This window comes from Trichoderma asperellum, chromosome 4 (assembly GCF_020647865.1).
Source record: "Trichoderma asperellum chromosome 4, complete sequence".
In the NCBI taxonomy this organism is placed as follows: domain Eukaryota; kingdom Fungi; phylum Ascomycota; class Sordariomycetes; order Hypocreales; family Hypocreaceae; genus Trichoderma; species Trichoderma asperellum.
Window position 1 is genome coordinate 934,506 of NC_089418.1, and position 18,345 is coordinate 952,850.

The following is an 18,345-nucleotide window of genomic DNA, read 5'->3' on the forward strand; positions in this document are numbered from 1 at the left end:
TCCTGCGTGATTCAGCATTGTTTGGCAATGGTAATGAAGCAATTTTACAATGCATAGTATTATTAATACCTATCTAGGCAAGTACTTTTTTTGCATTTGAAATTCTGTTTTCGTGTGATATTGTGTCATGAAGATACTGGGGCAGTCGAATTCCAAAGGTCTTGCTTCTGTAGTGTTGCTGATAAGATAAAGGCCCCACTGCCGTAGAACCGCGGGGAACTTCCAACTTCAACCCGACCTTTGTTTACTTTTGTTGATTCCTCACCATAAGTTTGCCCTTTCTGTTGGATCGGCCTCTACAAAAAGCTCATGGCCAAGAATATGGCGTGATGCCGAACAAAGGTGGCAGAAATCCATCAGGCCCGTGGGGTCGGCTCAAGCCTGTTGAGCAGGATCCCCTCGAGAGCATTGGCCTTCCGTCGAAAGGTGATACTAGGTGAGATGACATGTCCGACCCGAGTCAATTGTTTCATATCCATCATATGCAAAACTGTAGAAGAAACCAAAAAGAAAGAAAAGTCAAGAGTGTATCTATTGACGACCTCAAATTAGGTTACTAGACCTGAAAACGCAGGAGAGCTACTATACCAAGATAGTGGATCGGTATATGACATTCTGCTCTGACGCTGGACAACGAGACGAGCTGCTTCGAAGATTCTCAGCTTTGGAGCCTTCGTCCTCGAAATCTTCATCTTCAAATTCGTCTACAGCTCCGGTGACTTCTCGAAGAGTTTTGCCCTCAATTAATGATGAAACGCTCCACAGCCCTGCCAGCACCAAAGCTCTATCTGATGTGGTGGCCGCTCTGAGGAAACTCCGTGAGGGCATCGTTGCCACGAAGCGGGTAGATGACTTCGCCGTTCAGGCCTATCTTTTTTGCATCCGACTCTCCATTCTCGTCAAACATTCCGAATCCTACCACCCGGCCATTCTTCACCTGCTGCGCTCAATCCACCCGCACCATCCGCTCACATCGGTCGAGCTGCAAGAGGTGGTGGCTTATCTCGTGCTTGATGCCGCTTGTCGGCGCGGGGCTCTAGCAGAAGCCTTCGCTCTGCGACAGAGATATAGCTTAAAAGACACCAAGGTAAATGCAGCGTTGACAGCATTGGCGCACGACAACTATGTCCTATTCCAGAAGGTGAAGAGAAGCGTGGACGGCCATCGGGCAAGAATCATGGAATGGGCAGAAGGCGATCTAAGGATGCACACGCTCAAGTGTTTTGGAAGAACATATCTATCAGTCGAATTGGACTTTCTAGAGCAGGCGACGGGCTCAAAATGGGCCGACCTAAAGCAGGGTGATGGAGTCGGCTGGGACTTGGAGGGCAGCAAAGTGGTGATTCGCAAGATCAAGGCTCGATGATAGCAGAGGAGAGCTTGAGAAAGATGTGGAAAATGGGATAGGCGCGGCGTTATGGAAGTTTCTTTTGCTAATTAAAGACTATAGAACCATGTGTTAAGAGACTGTATACTACTATTAGTAAGTATATGTTGCAGTGTATCTTTGGCACTTTGTATTTGCTGCTGCCAGCTGTTCACGCAGTGGCTGCATCTGAGTCTCCAGCAACGAGCAATTCACTCATCTTTCGCCTTTGAGCACCCATTGCTCGACCATTCACTTGGCTTTCATAATGGGGCCAGTAACAGCTGCAGCATCGGAATCAAAACACTTGGACCCCGGATTAAATACGTTGAAACAGATAAGAAGTTACTCAAGCACGCACTTCCACCAAAGCTAAATGCGCGGCAACGTGCCTCTTCCCACCAACATCAACATCACATTCACTCATTCTACCTCTGTACATTTTAGCAAACATCATTTAGCCTACCACATTCTACATTGCCTCCAGCTTATCACCTCGTGCTGCCTCTTGTCATGGCACCGGCGAAGAAGCGGGCAAGAAACGCGCAGTCAGATGCTCAACCATCGTCGGTGCTCCTCGCGGATTACCGCACAGCTTGGCTGCTCGCGTACGTATCTATCTATTCCTTTGGCTATTTTGGCGCAATACTAATGATACTGCTGGCCCTTGCGTACGAATAGATCTGATGAGCCATCGGTTGAGATCATCTGCAAAAACGAATGTTTCAAGGTCCATACGAGCGTCCTCAGACAGCACTCGGAGTATTTCGAAACGTGCTTGAACAAGCCTTTTATGGAATCGGATGGCGTGGTGAAATTCGATGACATTGATCCCCGGTACATGGCATTCTATCTTGGTATAGCATATAGCTATTCGTCCATCATGCCGCACACGCCACCCGCAGCGTCCAAGAACCCTGAGGCCAGGGCTCAACGCACGCCTCTGCGCGATTATATCGAGGTGTTCAAGTTGTGCGACCGTTTCATCAGCATGCAGATGAGCGAATTCCTCCATAAATGCATCTTGACGAGCATTGGAGATGGGCATCGAGCCTTGTTTCGCTCATATGCCGACAGAGACCAGCAGAAGACACTGATGCGAGACTTTGCAGATGGATACGAGGCGCTGGAGCAAGCGCATCCAGTGCAGAAGGTGCTGGCAGAGAAGATTATTGAGTATTTCGCAGAGGGCATTTCCTACGATGCCTGGGACAGCTGCATGGAGGAAGTTATTGACCGTCCCAGGTTTGTAGCGCAAGTATCCAAGGGCTTTGCGAGGAAGCTAGCGGATGCAATGACGACGAAGACAAAGGTGAAGCGCAAGGAATTGGGAGGTCCATGAAGAAGAGCTCGAGAGGAGATGAAGCAATGGGATCACAAGCGGGAACATGCGTATCCATCTTGGGGATAGGCAAAAGTAGCTGCGAGCTGACAGGCATTTGCTCGAGCTTGTTTTTTTTGCCCCCGTCTTTACTTCCATTTTTCATTTTTCGTGATGATTATAGGCGATAGCTGCGGCATGAAGCTGAGGGCGACTGGGTGATGAGATGCACCGATATCCGAGTTGAGCATGGTAGTACCTAGACGAGAGGCGATTTTCTGGACCTGAAGTAACACTGGAACTGGTACGGCTAGATGCGGAGGGATGTACAAAACAGCTGCGAGACGGAAATAAAAACATGAAAATTTTTGAGAGGCGAAGCAGCGGAGTGATGAGATGAATATATTTGAATGTTGGCATAAGAATTGCCGCCTCGTGCGGCTTATATATGCTGTCAATTTCCACTACTACTGTTACTCTCCCAAGCTTGGTCAAAAAATCAGACTCCCCAAAAAAACGCCATCTTCCAACTCCCATTCAAATAATAGATGGGAGATAGAATGCCAGGATGTGTATAGTGATAACCCCCAAGAATAAAAAAACCATATGACAGATGCTCGCTTTGTTTTCCCATGAAAATGCCATTTTCGCCACACCCCAGCTCTAAATATGCCTCGGGCGCATTTCTCCTTTTTTTGTCGTTGTTGTTACTCTGAAAATAAATCACGAGCGGCGTTTTTTTTTTTTTTTTTTTTTTTTTTTTTTTTTTTTTTTACCTCCTCTCATACTCGGCAACGCCCCTCTCCAGATCCTCCAGGGTCTCGCGCCCGCCGTAGAGGTTCTCCATCATCCGCTGCCTGTCAGCAGAGGCCTGCTCGTTGGCGATGGCGTTGGTGCGGCGCTGGTCGCGTGTGATGTCGAGGTAGGTTTTGGAGGCGTAGCCGACGACGGAGATGACTGCAGCGGTTTTTAACCTGAAAATGTATACTATTAGTTTATTTATTCTTCTTTTATTTATTATTATTTTTTTTTTTTTCCGTATATATAATTTTTTTTTTTCTTTTATTTCATTTTGTTGTTTGGGGAGCTTATGGCTGCTTACCATCGGCGTATCGGAGCTCGGCGCGGTGGTGGTCGGAGATGTGGCAAGATGGACGGGTGCACTCTGGCAGCAGTTGAGAAGCTCCTGGCCATTTTGCTCATGTTTGTGGGGTGAAAGTATAGATGTAGATGTACAGATTGAAGACGAATCTGTTGTTCGTTTTTCAAATGCCTGCAGAGCTCTGTGTCTGATGTGCTGTGCTGTGCTGTGCTGTGCTGCTATGAGCCGTCCAGAAGAAGAGCTGGAGGAAGAAGCTTCGTTTGTATAGTGTAGCTAGGCAGTAATGTATGAAGTAATAATTCGAAACCGAAGAAAACAAACGCCACCGTTCCCCCTCGAGGCTATTATAAAAAGGGTCAAGAAGGGGTGGCTCAGACTGCGCCCCCCCCCCCCAGTACAGTAGCAGCGCCAATCTCTTGCCTCTAATAAAGGGCCATTACCACGCTGCTTCTCTCGCCATGGTGCGGCCACAATAGAACGTGAAGTCGAACCACGAGCCATTTGCAGCCTAGTGTGGCCTTGCCGGTGCAGTAGCCGCGGCGTCCGATTCGACGGGAGAACGCGGGGAGGGGGCCATGATTTGCGTTTGCGGTGTGGAGGGGGAGTTCGGTTTGTGGGTAACAACTGTTTGGGTGGTGTGTGTGATCCGAGGTTATGAGCGTCTGGGATGCCATGGCTCGGCTGACCGGGTGCGAGAGTGAGAGCGTAAGTGGCAGTGAAGAGGAGCACGTGAGAAGGATGTTTCATTTCATTTCATATATAAGACGCTGCGTGTGTGAGAAGAGTAATTGGAGTAAGAGTATATGGAATGATGTTGTCTTGCTGGTGTTTCTGAGCTGCTGCATAATATGTACTTACAACTTGCATGTGCATCATGCATGCGTTGTCAAACATTTCACCTGTGTGTTGCACCATTTTATTTATTTATTCAAAACATGCACCACTAATAAAGAAATACCCTGTCTAAATCTCGGCACTTGCGTTTTTTTTTTTATATATTTCCGCTGCAGCAAGATACACACGCCCAGATTGTGGCTTCATCCAACGAGCTGCCATTCCCTCCCGCCAGCATCGGCTGATTTCCCCCTGGCAGTTGCAGCAGCAATCACGCTGTCGTCGCCTGACGCTGATGCACGCCGGAGATTCAGTATCCGAACAAAGATGCTCACACTGACAATGAAGTTTTTTTTTTTTTTTTCCAATGCTTGATTGATTTCTGCTTCGTCTTGTTTGCTGCTGAATCGTACCCACGAAACTAAAACTGGCCCTTCTGAATGCCGTCAATTACCGCCTCTCCGGATTTGTCCGCTTCCCGACATTCCATGCCGTAATAATGGCCTCTTCTCCGGCATGTTAGCCGCAAACAACCAGGCTTCGGCAGCCCAAAAGTCCCCCCCTGATAGCCGAACGCAGCTAGAATGCCAGGGAGGACGAGAAGAAGAAGAAAGGAACAAGAATCTAAACTCACAGACCCGCTGTCACGTAGATTTCCCCTGCAAGATCCAAGCTACCCAGATTCGGGCCTTACACACTACTATTACAAGTATGTATCTGTACTGTCCAGGAACAGGAAGGAGGAAATACTACTACTACTACTATTCGGCATTCAATGCTGTGGCAAACCGTCACCATCGTCTTCTCCATCGTAATGTCTCTGCCTTGAGTCTCTCCACAACGGGCCCCTCGCCGCTGTCCCCACGCCGCCAACATATCCAATGTCCTTGTCCAGATCTAATCCCTTGATGATCCCCAGCGGCTTCGGCACCAGATCCGGGCTCTTCACTCTCCTCCTCTCGTCGCGTCTCGAGTCTTCCAGCAGCGGATACTTGTCCAGCCAGTCCTGCCACGCCTCGTCACACTGCTCGCTGCTCCTCGTCGGCTCCCTCGTAAAGCACTTTTCTCGATCCATGAGCCAGTAGTGCAGCAGCACCGCCGAAAGCAGCTCTGCCACCATCCACGGCTCTTCCCACGCCCAGTTGCGCTGCCGCATGCGCCGCTCGCCATGGCGACGCCAGAGCTCAATCGTGAGCAGGAATCGCATGATGCAGCTCTCCTGCGTCCATTGCAGACGTTTCCCTGAGGGCGTTTGCTCAGGCTGCTGAGGGGGCTGCAAGTGACGATGAATCAGCATCTCGGTGCGCTGACTGTCCTGCTCTGCTGCATCCAAGGCGGTGACGAGATCGCGGAATCGAGGCAGGGTGCTGGAGAGGGCTTCCCGGAGACGCGACTCCACTGTGAAGTCGAAATCGTTCTTCTGACATGCCGTTCGAAAGCTGAGATATGCTGTCCTGACTGGCGGCGAAGTCGCAAAGGCTTCTATCGATCTCGCCTTGAGCAACACATCGCTCTGCTTCTCGATAGATGGCCACACCTCAGTCGTCACGAGATAGGCAAACTCGGTCAAGATATCTTTAACGAGGACGCCGTCTTCACTCTCATCCCTATCGTCAAGAATATACAAGGGGAGATAGATGCCACTGGTCTTGTATATACAGCAGCAGCGCAGCGAGCAATCCCCATTGCCGCATAGCCTCTCGCTCGGCAAAGGTCTACCCAGGGAAAACTGCTCTTGTAGACGCCGCTCCTCATCTCGTCGATGGCGCCGGAGTGTAAGAGCCACGGGACTAGGAGGGGAGCTGGAGAAGTGAGAACTGCTTTGCGGTGACGAATCCATGGTAGAAGATGATCTAACAAGCGAGAGAGGACGTAGCAGCCTTTTCACTGTGAGGGTAAGTTCACTTTATACAATTGTAGAAAAAAAGCCACAGCTCGATGGGGGGCGTAGACATGGCAGGCCGCATCCGGCATCAGCTGTACAAACGCCTGTGTTCGACAACAGTAAAACACCCACGGGTCGTCCGGTGATGTGGCTAGATGTGCGAAGAAAGCTACCTATCTGTCCAACATGAATAAAATACATAAGAGGTGGTATAATAGATACAAGAAGAAGTTGATGTTGGGGAATGGAACAGGGCTGCGGTTGATGGCGGTGAACTAAACCCAACAGCCTCCGTTGAACTCTATTTTTTTTCCACAATGACACCTATGCACTTTGATGCATATCTCAAAGTAAAATTCACTCTTTCTCTTACGGATGGATTAATCCTAAGAACGGCGAACTCCCCTTGGTCAACGGATGAAAGGAGACGTTGTGTAGCCAAGTTGGAATTCAATGCTCACACGTCCATCAGCGAGCGCAAACAAACAGTAATAACGGCTAAAATTCCTGCACTTGGCAATTTCAATAAAAAAGAGAAGAGAAGAAAAGAATAAGGAAAAAAGAATAATAATAATAATGCTCTACCACAAGAAACCTCTACATTTGCGGCTCCCACACAAACACTTAGCCATGTGCGCTCCATTCCCCCTCTCCATCTCGGCCCCATCCTCCGTCACACCGTCCACATAATCAAACGTCAGCTCCTCCCCAGCAGCAATCTCCCGGATGGCAAACAGCGCAAGGTCGTGAATGTGCTTGTCCGCATGGTCGCCCACGCGCGCAAAGATGCGCAGGTTGGGCTCGCACGAGTGGTTGATGAAGCGCGTCGGCCCGGAGAGGAACTCGCCGTCCACCTCTAGCGGCGGGCCCTTGAGGCGCGGGTCCAGCGACTCCGGGTTGGTGAATTTGTCGAGGGCAAAGAGGTAGACGTCCTTGCGCTGGGAGATGGCGGAGGCGGCGCGGCGACGGTCGGCTTCGGCCGACGTGATGATTTCGCCGAGGTAGCGGTCGACGAACTGGCCCTTTTTTATGGCGACTTGGGCATGGACTCCTGATGATGAGGATGGTTAGCAAGGTGTTTCTCTTCTTCTTCTACTTCTTCTCCTCCTCCTTCTCCTCCTCCTCCTCCTCCTTTTTGTTCTCCCTCTCCCTCTAGAGTATGCATAGCACATAGATGGACTGGACTTACCCCATCCCCTATCCGGGGTGCGAAAGATTTGCAGTGGAATCGTCCGGCCGCGTTCAACCACTCGGTTGGGACAGTCCTTGGAACATGAGCAGCCTGCATGGCACTCATACAACGGCTCCTTGGAATTCAGCATCTTAGACCTCAGCAGTCCCTTCTTGGCGCCATGCGAGTGGTAGGCATACGCCTTTCGCTTCCCCTTGCTGTGCCCGTTTGCCCCGTAGTTATCGTCCTGGTACCCGTCCTCATCGGCGCTGCTGTTCTCCATGTCTTCCAGATCGGCGAGACAGTGGCAGCCCATGAACTGACAATCGCCATCCCGCTCGCACGAGCATCCGCTGCGGAAACTATCCTCAGCTGCTTCGACGCCATCGCCTAGCACCATGCGGTCTATGAAGCGGAAGTTGGGCGGGATGACGGCCCCGTCCAGGCTGTTGACGATGGAGACGGGAATGTCCTTGTGCGTGGGAAAGGCACGGAGCTGGCAAAAGTGGCAAGATTCTCTCTCACCTGCGTGTTCCTGGAAGATGGGGATGAGTTGAGATTTTTCACCAGGGCGTGGATCAAATACTGACCGGCTTGTCATGGAAGAAGAAATGCTGCTTTGTGACTTCCTCCATGGTTTGTGTCTAGGTAGTATTTATCTTCTAGATGTTTTGCCTTTTACTTGATAAATGTGCTCTCTGCGGTTTTCTTTCTGCTCACGGAATGTAGCATCCAGTCATCGACCATGACCTTTGGCTCTTGTTGGTGAACGACATGTAACGCGGTGGCGGTGATGAATTACGTGCAAATGGGGGGAGAACAAAGGCAAGCTTAAGTTTTCATGAATGAAGAAAATTTTAAAGCCCCGGATAAATACGCATCATAAAAAACCAACAACAACGAGTGATGGTGATGAATTTGGATGAGCTTCGTGTCTGGGGTAGCGGACTGAGGGATGCTGACTACTGCATGCCCGTGTTTTGTTTTCGACAGGCTGAGCCGGCGCCTACCCTAGAGCCTCGGTGAGCGCCACGGTGAGGCATGCAAGCCATTCGGTGAGGCGGAAAGATGGAAGGCCCATGCTCGATCCACAGCAGACGAAGTGGGGGAGGCGAGACGAAGCAATTGGCGATTTACACGTATATCTGCATCTGGCTGTGATGCCTCTTTGGTCGTGACGAACCTGAATCGGGCTGCGCTGGAATACGCTGCTGCTAAGCATTACGCGAGCAGTGGCAGGCCATCGTTAAGCGACTATGACGTCCGTGTATCCACGACTTACAGCCTCTGCTGGATCTTGGAGTCAGCAGTCGTATCACATCACGCTATTGCCTCCTCAGCTGCTGTAGATACGACGTGCCCGAAAGCTGCTCCTCTTTTCTCGCCTAGACCGCATCCACGCAGTCAACGACGGGGTGGCCAATGAAACGGCGGCTGTTTGCCTTGATCTCTCATCACACCCTCGATTGCTGGGCGCCATCGCTTCTGCATCGCTTCTGCACAGGGCTTCAGCGGAAGCCTTCAGTGGGTTGGCCGTTTAGCCTTTGGAGCGCTGCACGTACCCCTCACGCACGTGTAAGGGAGCTGCAGCGGTTCTCTCTCCGCTCCCAATCGGCATCGTCTCCAGGCATCGTCTCCAGCATGTCTGGCTCCTCTCCTCGTCTCCCCTCTCTCTCTCTCTCTCATATGCAAATACATGCATGCATAGCATTAAAATCATGTATTAAAAAGGCATCAACAAACAGTCACTTCTCCTTTCTTCTCTCCTCTCATCTCATTCTCCCCATTAATATCAGCAGCCAAAGGCAAACAATATAGCAGCAACAGTGACATACTAGCTATTCACTTGCTCTTACGTATCGCCTACAACCCTGTCGAGTTCCCCCGAATCCCGGCCCTCTCATCCTCGCCAAACGACCAAAGAAAAAAAAAAAGACTTCGGCTCGAATCCACCTCGCCTCTCTAATATTCCTCACCAGAAAGCCAAAATCTCTCGTTTCTCCCCGCCACGGCCGGGAAAAAGATAGTTTCCTCTACCTCACAGCCACAAGTTGCGCCAGTCAGCTGCGCCGCTTCCCGACCAAGCTCCAGTCTCGCCATCAGCGCTCCGGCCGTCACTTTGTTTTCTCCCATCTTTTAAGCTTGCGGCTCGAAAGAGAAGCAAAAGGGAAAATCACCCGTTCCTCGACTTTGCCACCGGACAGTCTCTTTTCTTCTCTTTTGGCCAGTTTCCATCCTTCTCTCTTTACTTATAGCTCACTAGCGAAGCTGGCAAGCGAGAGACTGGCATCTGTGGCCAGATCTGGTATGGCGTTGGCCAACTCACCGTCCAGCAGCTCTCTGTGGACAAGCTGAGACCAAACAACAATCGCAACGTCACAAACAGGACGACAGCCGTGCATCATGGTTCGTGTCCTCTCCCCTCCTCTCCTCGTCTCCTGGTGCATCGTTGGAGCTTCTCCTCATCCTTCACCACGTACTAACTCTTTGCGCCAGGGCTGTTGTTTCTCTCGCTCCGCGGGTCCAAACTCGCCTTACCCCGGTGGCGTCCCCGATGCCTCCTCGCGCGCCGGCAATCCTCCTCCCTTGACCCTGCCCGAGGGCATTCTATCGGGGGGCTCGCAAACCGCTGCCTCGGTGCGCCGTCGCCGCCGCGATCAGACCCACCGCGAGCAACCCCGTCGCGAACGGCCCCCTCTCGACCAGCACATCAACCGGCCGCTGCGCAAGCACGAATGGACGTCCGCACAGCGGCGATGGACCCGGCGCGAGCTGGCCAAGGAACGCGAGGAGTTCTTCGAAACGAGAGTCGTCTGTAGGCCGGAGATCTGGCAGACGCTACATGCCGCATTGCAGGTGCTGTGGGAGGCGAACCCGGAGGATTCCCAGGACGAGGACAGTGCGCTGGCCACTGCGCAAACCATCCTAAACGCCGCCGAGATCTCGCTGCCCACGGGCGATCTCGTCAACGGCGCATACGACTCGCTGGGCAACTTGTATGCGCTGCCCGAATACATAGTATCTGATCCGGACAACTTGGCGGATGACAATGACCCGGACTTCAAGGGCGATACGTCTACGGCAGAGGAAGAGACTGCGGGTGAGGAAGAAGACGATGCCGATTCCGAAGAGGCCGAGAGAAGACGGGAGGAAAAGGGCAAGGGAGTGCTTGACGAGCGAGAAATGGTTACTCTGCGCGCACGACTGAGCGAGACGGGCCAGGATATCATAGTCCCGGTCACCAAGACTGACAGCGTTAGGAGCGTTGTCAAGAAGATTACCGAAGTATCAGTGGTAAGTTGTTGATTTGTCTGCTGTTGATATCTCTGCATCAGTTGATACATGTACTAAATGCTCTTCGTTTCTAATCTAGGCCCCTTCTGAAAAGAAGATTCGCCTCGCTTACATGGGAAAGATACTCAAAGAGAATGCGTCTCTCGAGGCCCAGGGATGGCAAGTCGGCCATGTCATCAACGCCCTCGTCTTTAACCGATGACACTACTTTCACTCTTGATTGTTTCTATCCTTCTTTTCTTCCTTCTCGGGTCCATTTATACAACATTTGCCATTGGCACTCCTTTGGCATTTACATCTTTCTTTTTTCTTTTTCTTTTCTTTTCTTTTTTTTTTTTTTTTTTTTTTTTTTCCATCATCCCGTTTTTAATGTTTGGATAAATACCCCCTTCATCTCACTTTTCACGCTACAACTCGGAGTTTTTTCTTTTTTAACGGAAGCATATATCCCTTTGTATGGTGCTCGCATTGCATCTTTAGTACAAGAACATCTTTTTTTCTGCTTCTTCTTTTTTAATACCCGACATAATAAAAGATTGCCTGTATATAGCGTGGCGGGTGGATAGCTGTTTACCAACTGCGGAACAAGACAAAGAACTGGCTTCTGCTTCGACGTTCATGCCCCGTCTATTGGAGAGAAAGCATATTACTACTACTAGCTAATTGCGTTGACAAAATATATATAATCAAAACCTACTATCAGCGTCTTGGTGTCTCATAATTTAAAAAAGTAGTCACATATCAAAGCATACGTAGTAAAATAAGAGTCTTTATATATTTGTAAAGATTTTGAATCATCGCCTACTAAATTCACACAGAACTGGTCCCACCCTATTCATTGTCGGCGTCTTTTTTCCCATTCCCTCCTTTTTGTTCAATGCTGGATTGAAACTGGTCACCAAGACGCCATATTCTTCCATGTAGCTCCTGCCCCCCATCATCTTCCTCCGGTTCCCTCTTTGCCTTGTTAATAATGAATAAGAAAAGAAAGGAAACAACACCACCATCTTATATCTACCTGGTTCTACAAACAAAGGCAAAAAGAAGATTCATATCTCCCACACGAGTACGCGCGAAACAAAAGTATAAAAAAAAAGGGGGATTCGTAAAATTATCTAATTTTTTTGTGTGTAGTCTTTAAAAAAGTCTCCTCTTCCTTTTGGCATCAGGATTTCCTCACGTCTAAGCGGCCGAGCCAATCTTATTAAGACCCTTTAGTGAGCCCAGACTAAGGGCCAGGCCTTGTGACCTGCTCCTTATCCGCACGAAACCTGTGATGGGGCCGTCCTCTCCCTCCTTTTCGATGCTCAGATTGGCCAAAGCATCCTCACCTGCAGGGACAGTGTTAGCAATAAGTTCGTATATGTAGCTGTAAATGTATAGTATAACCAAAGTCTGTACTTACCAAACACACTGCGAGCGTACAGATTTGCGCTCAAGAACTGGCAGTCTCCCTTGAGACTGGCCTCGGGTGTCAAGCAGTTCATATTTGTGCAGGCCATGAGCTGATCTAAGAACTCGCGTAGTGACTTGGCCTTGGAGTTGATGTTGACCTTGTTCTCCCACTCAAACTCTGTCCACATTGTTCGGAACTGAGTCTCGGTGCATGTGGCAGGCTGGATGTAGTCCATGATATCGACGTGCAGGTCGTTCAGAATAACCACGTTGGTGTCGGTTGAGTGAGCGCCATCATAGACGACGTTACCAAAGATGACGCCAGTGTCGGTTGAAGAGACCTTGATGGTGCACTGCACGTTGTGGAAGTCGTGGGGTCCTAGATTTTGTGTTGTCGGTCGCTCAACAACCTTGAGGTCGCCCAGTGTTGCGAACTCGACTGAGAGGTTCTGAAGGGTGTCGGTGGTCTGGTTAACCAGCAACACATCCAGGATGATGTCAAATTGGTGCACCTTGACATATGCCTCGGCATATACAGGGTCAGAGAAACCAGTCAACTGAACGACACGGCTGAGCTTGGATGTGAGATCTTCGGCACCTCCTTCGCCGCCAGTTGCCCTTTCCAGGTCCATCTCGATTTCGTCCAAGCCTTCAGTGGCATTCTTTTTGGACAGTTGACGAATTGGAATGATGTCGTCGACCTGAATAGCAGTCTTGGCCTTCTCGTGGGCCTCTTGGGCAGCGCGCTTGGACTCCTCAACCTGGACCATGGCGCGGAATGCCTTGCGTGTGTCGTCGAGCCAAACTGCTTCCAGCTCCTTCTTTTCGTTGAATTCCGCGAGTGAGCGGACACAAGCCATGATTCGGTCAACCGAATCTTCGTCAATGGGCGCCTTGACAAACTGGGACTGTCCAGCACGAATGATTGAGATCATGATGAGCATAGCCTCGGCCTTCAAGGCGTTGGTGCGCGCCTTTTCGGCTGAGATTTCTGAGTGGCGCATCACCAGCTTTACCAGTGTTGAAGACAAGACTGTTGACAAGTAGTAGTCTCCATCGAGGATAAGCTGTCGCAGAGGGGGCTTCTGGGCGGCCTTGACGGCCTCCAGCTTGGCCGCGGCGGATGACTGGCTGGTAAGAGCAGTCTCGGTCGCATAGGTGCCGTCGGCGAGCACCTTTCTGGAGCCAGTGGGCGCAGCGGGCTTCGAGTTACCGTTGGTCTGATCATCGTTCTTCTCATCGCTATCCTGCTCTTCCAACAGTCTTTGCTCCGATGCGACAATAGGGATCTCTCCCAGACTGGCTCGGATTCCTTTCCAGGCGTCCCGAATATCCTTCTCTTCCAGAGAATATTCTCCGATAATCCAAAGGATGCCACGGTAGACCTTTCCGGCACGGACTTCACTGAGAGTTGAAACAAGACGGCGCACAATGGTAGGTCGAAGCTCAGGGAACTTCTCGACAACCTCCTTGACGAAATTTATAACGTCGACGGCAGAAGTATTCTTGAAATCGGCGATAAAGTCCATGAGAAGCTCCACTACACTGGCGGCAACCTCTGAGAACTTGATGGCGCACTGGTGGATAGTGTGGATAAGAAGAGATCGGTATTCGGTGTTCTTCTCATACTCTTGGTCAACCGTCTTGGAAAGTTCCTTCTTCAGCAGCAACACTACTTCCTCAACGTTCTTGCTAGAGACCATGGACAGGGAGAGCTCAAGCGCCTTTTTGCGGACGTCGATATCTGTGCTGCTAAGGACTCGTAGGATCTCCATAACCAGGTCATCTAGGACGCCTTCGTTCTTCTGGCGCAATTGGTCCACTCGGTCAAGGACAATGAGTTTGACGTTGTTGTCCGCCTCCTTGATGCTCAGCTCGATAAACTTGGATGCTGCAGCCTTGACGGCAACAGGGTTATTCGTCAAGGCAGTCAACGATGAAGCCGCCTCATAGACGACAGTAGATGCGCCGGCTTCCAAGAGGTCGAAAATTAATCTCAGGTATCGAGCCTATTCCTATCAGTTTACGAGAACTCCGATGAAGACTACGGTGGGTAACACAGGCCGCTGAATATCCATACCTTGTTCTGAGAGTTCTGTACAGCGTCTTTGCGGATAAACTCCAGTTCAACTAACTGCAATAGTTCCTCGGCATTAGGAATTCCATCAAAGACGGAGCTTAGATATAGGAGAGCAGCGTCGTGGTTGATGCTGGCGAGAGCTGCGAAAGCATTCCTCTTGCAGGTGGCATCCGTCTCAGTCTCTAAAAATGTTGCAATCAACTCTGCGGCGTCGGGAATGAGAGAGGGCGAGTGCTGGTAGATGGAGGCAACAGCGAAGACAGCGTTCTTCCTGACGTAGGCGTGTCGGTGCTCGAGGCAGGATCGTGCTGAAGAGAGAAGAGGCTCAATGAGCTCGGCCTCTCTGAGCTTGCAAAGGAATCGCAATGTGTTGCCACGGATGTACTCGTTGGGGTGTTGCAGATCGTTTCGGATGCCATTGCTTCATGATAGTCAGTCGATTGGGGTTCTCTCGAATGGAGGGGCTGCCAATGGCATGCATGCACTGGGCCGACTAACCAGACTAGAATCATTTCTTGCTTTAGCTTTCCGGCCGCGTCAAGCTTTGGGCATATCTCGTAGTAGAAGTAGAGGAGCTTCTTGAGCGGCTTGTACTTGGAGGGCATGACGAATCGGATGATGTGCATGAGTAGTGATGGCATCGGGTCGCCGTTGAGCATAATAGTCAAGATACGCTTCATGGTGTCGACCTTGCTCTCGTCGGTGCCCTTCTCCAGCTGCATGCGCAGGTCGGAGAGGGAGGGCACGTCCGAGGCATTGTCCTGGTGCACCAGGCTGTAGGCGTTTTCCAAGAATCCAGACATGATGGCTGATTTCGTAGTCTGCAGATCAAAGAGAGGAGAGTCGAAAAGACTGGGGGAAATTGAGCGATTCGGCCCAGCAGGATCGTTGCGTCGAGGCAGCGGCGGTGGGGGGAGGGATAAGGGGCCTTAGGACGAGGTGGGAGGGCGAGCTTCGAGTGTTGCAGAAGTCCGAGAGCTCACCAGAGCCATGTGCCAGAGAGTTGTCGCGGCACCAATTCCAGGGCTCAAGCTGCCAGAATCGCCAGGAGGGGTCGGCAGAGCTGGCTGGCGTCTGGGCGAAGTTGATGGCGTTGCTGTTTGGGCGGCTTCAGACAATCTGGCTCTTTATTGGCGATGGCTCACTGGGACAGGTACAGGTGGCACCAAGCAGCGTCGAGAGCCAAACGTGGGGTCTCACGTGATGGGAGCTGTGCTACTGCTCAGCAGCGCTACAGTACAGCCACTGTTGTAGCGCGCTATCGACTCACCGCATTGATTTCTGCCGTGCCCCACCATCCAGTGACGCCGGAGCTCGCTCGCAGCCTTGCGACAGATTAAGCCTGGGAACAACTTGCCGAGACAACAGCAGCAACAATGACGGCGCCAAACGACCAATTCTATATCCGCTACTAGTAAGAGACCATCTATTGCGCATGTCTAACTATCGGCTGTAGCGGTTACTGATTTTATGCTCAGCTCCGGCCATATGGGCCGGTTTGGCCACGAGTTTCTAGGTGCGATCTGGACACCACCAGCCTTCCTCCCTTAACCCTCGATCAGCAGTTCCAATGCTTACACGGGAATATAGAATTTGACTTTCGTGTCGTCGGCGATGGGCGCAGCGCGGTCGCTAGATATGCAAACAACTCAAACTACAGAAACGACAGCCTGATTCGGAAAGAAAGTACGGACACATTATGCCCATAGCTGCGTTTCATTTCATTTGGAAAGAGTTGCACGTATTAATACGAGGAAAATAGTGTGCGTGAGCTCTGCAGTCATTGAAGAGATCAAGCGGATCGTGAAGCAAAGCGAAATCATCAAAGAAGACGACTCAAAATGGCCGCAAAAGAACAAGGACGGCCGTCAGGAGCTGGAGATCCGGCTAGGAGGCGATCATATTTCATTTGAGGTTCGTCTTGGTTCTAATGTTGAATTGTAAGTGAAACTAACTCCTCGATAGACGGCCAAGATTGGATCATTAGTCGACGTCACAGAATCAGCAGATCCCGAAGGCCTCCGAGTCTTTTACTACCTGGTGCAAGACTTGAAAGCGCTCGTCTTCAGTCTGATAGCGCTTCATTTCAAGGTTAAGCCAATCTGAGTCGATACTGGGGAACGGCGGCGAAACAAGCAAAAGTTATGATACCAATTCGACCTCGAAGATCGCACGACTGTAGCCTCCATGACAGTATGTGGTGCGTGGTAGAAATAATCCAGGTCTAGGCTGGCGTATGGGGAAATTCAAAGACAAAAAATCAGCTCACTTGATCTTTAGCAGTGGTTTGGTATAGCTTTGGGACGAGAGATGATGGTAATGTTGTGCATTAATTTGTTTACATAGAATACAGCTAAAATGGACTGTCAATCGTCTCCTTTGGGACTGTCATCTTACATGCGTGGCGAAGAGCCGTCATGTCTCAGGGGGCTGTTGTCTTTTCTCTTTTTTTTTTTTTTTAACCCTCTTGCCAAATCTAGACTCGGCTCCGTAACATCGGTAAGCAGTAGTAGTACCTATGATGGAGTACGATGTGCATGTGATAGAACGTCAGATCTACAAGTATGCTGATAATCTACGACACAAGAGTAGCACGTTTAGCTCTTTTCATATGTTAGATCATGAGACACTTCAATCAATCAGTCGGCTACTTTATCTTGATCAAGCCATGCAGCCATGCTCAACGGCGAGTGGGACTTGGGCTGCATCTTATCTCGCCGACGATCCACATTGTGGTGGCTACTAGCAGTAGTACGTACTTAGCAGTATGTATGCATACCTTATGTATCACCACGTAAACGAGAGTCAAAGGGTCCGCCGCAGGAGGCCAGGGGGGATTTGCAAGATGTAGAGACGCACAAGTTTCGTTTTGTCTCGTTTTTGGAAATACCTAATAGCGCACACGCTAATCGCCTCTATGCGTTAGTGCTCGTGAATCTTCGCAACGTCTTCCGTATAAGAATATTACCGTAATCTTCGAGAGAGTTCCTGGCTAGCGAACGGTATAGGTAATAACTGTAAAGAGCAAAGAGTAATACTATCTACTACTATTTTGTTACCGCGTAATATGGCAGCACTGCATGTAGGTAGTAGTAGTAATCTTCCATCAGCAGCCTCGCTATCCATCCTCCCCGTCAAGTCGTCCCACTAGCATCTGCCGTCTCCGCAAATCTCCATCTCACCTCTGTCAAAGGTACTGTGTACTTGCCCGTCCCAAGACATGGAATCGCTCCCCGGGTTTTGAAACCGCCTTGCCGCCTAGATGCCTGCTTCAACGCTTCTACCGTTGCCTCCAAATTCGACACGAGGCGGTATTACTTCTCTCTTTTCTGTGGCTCAGCCTGCCTTAGCCCAGTGCCTCATCCATTCACGCAATTGCTTCGTGCTGCTGTCATTGGGCAGTGGTACCGCTACCCGCGCCGAGCCCACCTGGCAGCACTATAAAGTGGGCGCGCCTGTTAGTGGTGCTGTCGTTCGAAATACAGGGAAACAAGGCCCAAAGTTTGCCTCCCGAGGAAACGCCATCATCTTCTCCTCGCCGTGTGGCTTTTCGCATTCTTTGCCATCGCCATTCTTCGCTGTTCATCAACTCCAGCACGTGCCATTGCGAGATGCACGCCGCATCTCATCCCTGAAGAGTCTCGTCCCCAGCGTCGCCGGCCGCCTTGCCGCTCTCGGACCTGTCACCATCACCGCCAAGTCCTTCGACTCTATCGCAACTCCATCCGCTCTTGGCCAGCTCAAACACCCCTACCATCAACATCTTACCCGCAAAAAATCACAAACCAGGGACAAAGACATTGGGATTTATTAATTATTCTCTTTGTTTGCTCTGATCACGTTTCCTACCTCTCCAACTGCGCACTTGCCCTTCTTCGCTTCCCTCCACCAGCCTTG

General features: G+C 50.5%; 9 protein-coding genes across 9 annotated transcripts; 5 read left to right on the forward strand and 4 right to left on the reverse strand.

The window, feature by feature from the left end:
• Positions 1-329: 329 nt before the first annotated feature.
• Positions 330-1,366, forward strand: TrAFT101_006694 (uncharacterized protein; the record flags this gene model as incomplete). Its single annotated transcript, XM_024903312.2, has 2 exons — positions 330-436; positions 553-1,366. 2 exons carry the CDS (start codon positions 330-332, stop codon positions 1,364-1,366), a joined length of 921 nt encoding a protein of 306 aa, XP_024758350.2.
• A 513-nt stretch (positions 1,367-1,879) lies between these two features.
• TrAFT101_006695 (uncharacterized protein) lies at positions 1,880-2,708 on the forward strand (the record flags this gene model as incomplete). The annotated part of the gene is made up of 2 exons (XM_024904176.2): positions 1,880-1,974; positions 2,048-2,708. 2 exons carry the CDS (start codon positions 1,880-1,882, stop codon positions 2,706-2,708), a joined length of 756 nt encoding a protein of 251 aa, XP_024758351.1.
• Positions 2,709-3,459: 751 nt separating this feature from the next.
• TrAFT101_006696 (uncharacterized protein) lies at positions 3,460-3,890 on the reverse strand (the record flags this gene model as incomplete). Its single annotated transcript, XM_024910039.1, has 2 exons — positions 3,460-3,661; positions 3,790-3,890. The coding sequence occupies 2 exons, from the start codon at positions 3,888-3,890 to the stop codon at positions 3,460-3,462; spliced, it is 303 nt and encodes a 100-aa protein (XP_024758352.1).
• Positions 3,891-5,395: 1,505 nt separating this feature from the next.
• TrAFT101_006697 (uncharacterized protein) lies at positions 5,396-6,463 on the reverse strand (the record flags this gene model as incomplete). The annotated part of the gene is made up of 1 exon (XM_066127850.1): positions 5,396-6,463. The coding sequence occupies one exon, from the start codon at positions 6,461-6,463 to the stop codon at positions 5,396-5,398; it is 1,068 nt and encodes a 355-aa protein (XP_065983963.1).
• A 626-nt stretch (positions 6,464-7,089) lies between these two features.
• DIM5 (Histone-lysine N-methyltransferase, H3 lysine-9 specific dim-5) lies at positions 7,090-8,314 on the reverse strand (the record flags this gene model as incomplete). The annotated part of the gene is made up of 3 exons (XM_066127851.1): positions 7,090-7,559; positions 7,698-8,214; positions 8,270-8,314. The coding sequence occupies 3 exons, from the start codon at positions 8,312-8,314 to the stop codon at positions 7,090-7,092; spliced, it is 1,032 nt and encodes a 343-aa protein (XP_065983964.1).
• Positions 8,315-9,365: 1,051 nt separating this feature from the next.
• On the forward strand, positions 9,366-11,264 carry TrAFT101_006699 (uncharacterized protein). Its single transcript, XM_024903317.2, has 3 exons — positions 9,366-10,085; positions 10,176-10,973; positions 11,053-11,264. Exons 1-3 carry the CDS (start codon positions 10,083-10,085, stop codon positions 11,173-11,175), a joined length of 924 nt encoding a protein of 307 aa, XP_024758354.1. The 5' UTR covers positions 9,366-10,082; the 3' UTR covers positions 11,176-11,264.
• Positions 11,265-11,729: 465 nt separating this feature from the next.
• On the reverse strand, positions 11,730-15,574 carry TrAFT101_006700 (uncharacterized protein). Its single transcript, XM_024910693.2, has 4 exons — positions 14,947-15,574; positions 14,449-14,869; positions 12,379-14,377; positions 11,730-12,304 (listed from the first exon to the last, which is right to left on the reverse strand). The coding sequence occupies exons 1-4, from the start codon at positions 15,249-15,251 to the stop codon at positions 12,156-12,158; spliced, it is 2,874 nt and encodes a 957-aa protein (XP_024758355.1). The 5' UTR covers positions 15,252-15,574; the 3' UTR covers positions 11,730-12,155.
• Positions 15,575-15,797: 223 nt separating this feature from the next.
• MNH1 (Protein mago nashi) lies at positions 15,798-16,907 on the forward strand. Its single transcript, XM_024908507.2, has 5 exons — positions 15,798-15,862; positions 15,927-15,964; positions 16,039-16,134; positions 16,211-16,362; positions 16,414-16,907. Exons 1-5 carry the CDS (start codon positions 15,825-15,827, stop codon positions 16,552-16,554), a joined length of 465 nt encoding a protein of 154 aa, XP_024758356.1. The 5' UTR covers positions 15,798-15,824; the 3' UTR covers positions 16,555-16,907.
• Positions 16,908-17,710: 803 nt separating this feature from the next.
• Positions 17,711-18,262, forward strand: TrAFT101_006702 (uncharacterized protein; the record flags this gene model as incomplete). The annotated part of the gene is made up of 1 exon (XM_066127852.1): positions 17,711-18,262. The coding sequence occupies one exon, from the start codon at positions 17,711-17,713 to the stop codon at positions 18,260-18,262; it is 552 nt and encodes a 183-aa protein (XP_065983965.1).
• Between the last annotated feature and the right edge of the window lie 83 nt (positions 18,263-18,345).